This window comes from Salvelinus sp. IW2-2015, unplaced genomic scaffold, assembly GCF_002910315.2.
Source record: "Salvelinus sp. IW2-2015 unplaced genomic scaffold, ASM291031v2 Un_scaffold11143, whole genome shotgun sequence".
NCBI classification, from domain to species: Eukaryota; Metazoa; Chordata; class Actinopteri; order Salmoniformes; family Salmonidae; genus Salvelinus; species Salvelinus sp. IW2-2015.
This window is the reverse complement of record NW_019952400.1, coordinates 1178-3843: the sequence shown is the minus strand read 5'-3', so window position 1 is coordinate 3843 and position 2666 is coordinate 1178. Positions and strand designations below refer to the sequence as shown.

The following is a 2666-nucleotide window of genomic DNA, read 5'->3' as shown; positions in this document are numbered from 1 at the left end:
AGAGAGAGAGAGAGAGAGAGAGAGAGAGATTAAGTATGCAAATCATGTCTATTTTTAGACATCACCTGCTATGCTTGGTGCAAACATACAATAGAGGGATTTGAATCAATATTTGCATTTAACCTTTGATCGATGAGTTCATCAAAAGCTATGGGCCAATCTCATAATAACTCAACAATAAGTGCAACTCCCAATTAATCAATATTTTGGTTAATCAAATAAATGTGGTTGTGAATGCGAACATGCTATCAAGCTAAATTACATGACAGAGAGATATAGGAGCATAGGTTAGAATATGTTCTCAAGAACTGTCACAAGCCGCTGAGTTTACCCAAGCGTGTGTCATAGGCATGTAAACCTGCTGAGGGTACACCCAAGCTGTTGAGAAGGCTCCCTGAATGGGGAGTGTGAAATACGACAACTTTGATGCAGTGCGGAAAGCAATACTTTACAAGGAGATTATAGGCCCAAAGGTGAGGGGAACACCCAGGCACTGGTTACTACACACCTACTGAGGACCTTATGCACTAGTCTGTACCTTATTAGACTCCACTGAGTGATCCTCAATGGGCTCCTCCGTTGCAGGACCCTCTGTGAGCTTCTTCTCTCTGTGTGCTGCCTCTGTGTGTGCCTCCTCTTTAGTAAGCTCCTCCTCTGTGTGCACCTCCTTGGTGAGCTCCTCTTCTGTGTCCATCTCCTCGGTGAGCTCCTCCTCTGTGTGCACCTCCTTGGTGAGCTCCTCCTCTGTGTGCACCTCCTTGGTGAGCTCCTCCTCTGTGTNTCCTCTGTGTGCACCTCCTTGGTGAGCTCCTCCTCTGTGTCCATCTCCTCGGTGAGCTCCTCCTCTGTGTGCACCTCCTTGGTGAGCTCCTCCTCTGTGTGCACCTCCTTGGTGAGCTCCTCCTTTGTGTGCCCCTCCTTGGTGAGCTCCTCCTCTGTGTGCACCTCCTTGTTAGGCACCTCTGCAAGCTCACCTATTTGCTCCTCCACATGCTTTACCTCAGTACTCTTGTCTTCGCAGCTTTGTCCTCCAGGAGAGGGGACGTTGCTAACCCTAGGGGATGGGGATGAGCCTGCATTAGAATATCACTGTACCCTAATTTCATCCTCTGAAGGCTGTTGTAACAGTAATCTGCATGTTTCCACCATGTTTGTAAGTGTACTAGCTACTTATTTGTTACAAAGGCTCACCCATTGTTATGGCTGTTGTTTTTCGCTCCCGGGTCTCTGCTGCCCCTCAGAGGAAGCCTGAGGCTGAACATGGAGCTGAGACGGGCTCGCAGAGTTGTATGTCTTCTGCTACCGTCATCCTTCCCTTTTATTGCTTTACTTCTCACAGTTTGCTGCTCTGTAGAATGACAACGTGTTGAAATAAGACTCAGGACAAGCAGCAGTGAGTTACTAACTATCATAGCAAAAGATAAAGAGTAGGACTGTATGGGCTTGACTGACTAACCTGACCCTGCAAACCTCATGAGTAGCAGCAATATCTACAGTTGGGTCACCAGTAGTGACCTAGTCATGCTCTCATTGGAGGAGTAGCAGATCAGATTCCATCTCTTACATCTTATTAGTCATCACTTGTCCTAAGGGCAATTTCAGGCCATTTCTGGGTCAATGGCTCACCTTACATTTGGCATTTTAGTCATTTAGCAGACGCTCTTATCCAGAGCGACTTACAGTTGGTGCATTCATCTAAAGATAGCTAGGTGAGACAACCACATATCACAGTCGTAGTTAGTCCATTTTAACTCATTAAAGTAGTTATTAGCAAAGTCAGCGCTAGTAGTACAAGTGCAGATTTGTTTAAAAAATAAAATTGTGGGATTTATTTAAGATATATTTATTTGAAGAGGTAGGGTTTCAGGGTTACAGTTCATGTTAACAGTTACATGTAATAGACTACCGGTCAAAAGTTTTAGAACACCTACTCATTCAAGGGTTTTTCTTTATTTGTACAATTTTCTACATTGTAGAATAATAGTGAAGACATCAAAACTATGAAATAACACATATGGAATCATGTAGTAACCAAAGAAGTGTTAAACAAATCAAAATACATTTTATATTTGAGATTCTTCAAATGGCCACCCTTTGCCTTGATGATAGCTTTACACACTCTTGGCATTCTCTCAACCAGCTTCATCTTGAATGCTTTTCCAACAGTCTTGAAGGAGTTCCCACATATGCTGAGCACTTGTTGGCTGCTTTTCCTTTACTCTGTGGTCCGACTCATCCCAAACCATCTCAATTTGGTTCAGGTTGGAGGATTGTGGAGACCAGGTCATCTGATGCAGCAGTCCCTTACTTTCCTTCTTGGTAAAATAGCCCTTACACAGTCTGGAGGTGTTGGGTCATTGTCCTGTTGAAAAACAAATGATAGTCCCACTAAGCCCAAAACCAGATGGCGGTTGGAACCATAAAACAAAAAACAACTCCAGACCAAATGACACATTTCCACCGGTCTAATGTCCATTGCTCATATTTCTTGGCCCAAGCAAGTCTCTTCTTATTATTGGTGTCCTTTAGTAGTGGTTTCTTTGCAGCAATTTGACCAAGAAGGCCTGATTCACACAGTCTCCTCTGAACAGTTGATGTATGGACTTGGTCTTTTACCAAACAGAGCTATCTTCTGAATACCACCCCTACCTTGTCACAACACAACT

General features: G+C 43.9%; 1 protein-coding gene across 1 annotated transcript; it reads right to left on the bottom strand.

Annotated features, from left to right (window-relative positions):
- Positions 1 to 538: 538 nt before the first annotated feature.
- LOC112080038 (luc7-like protein 3) lies at positions 539 to 1331 on the bottom strand (the record flags this gene model as incomplete). The annotated part of the gene is made up of 2 exons (XM_070442480.1): positions 1192 to 1331; positions 539 to 1054 (listed from the first exon to the last, which is right to left on the bottom strand). Coding segments are annotated over exons 1-2 (587 nt in total), but the record flags the coding sequence as incomplete, so codon positions are not given.
- Positions 1332 to 2666: the final 1335 nt, after the last annotated feature.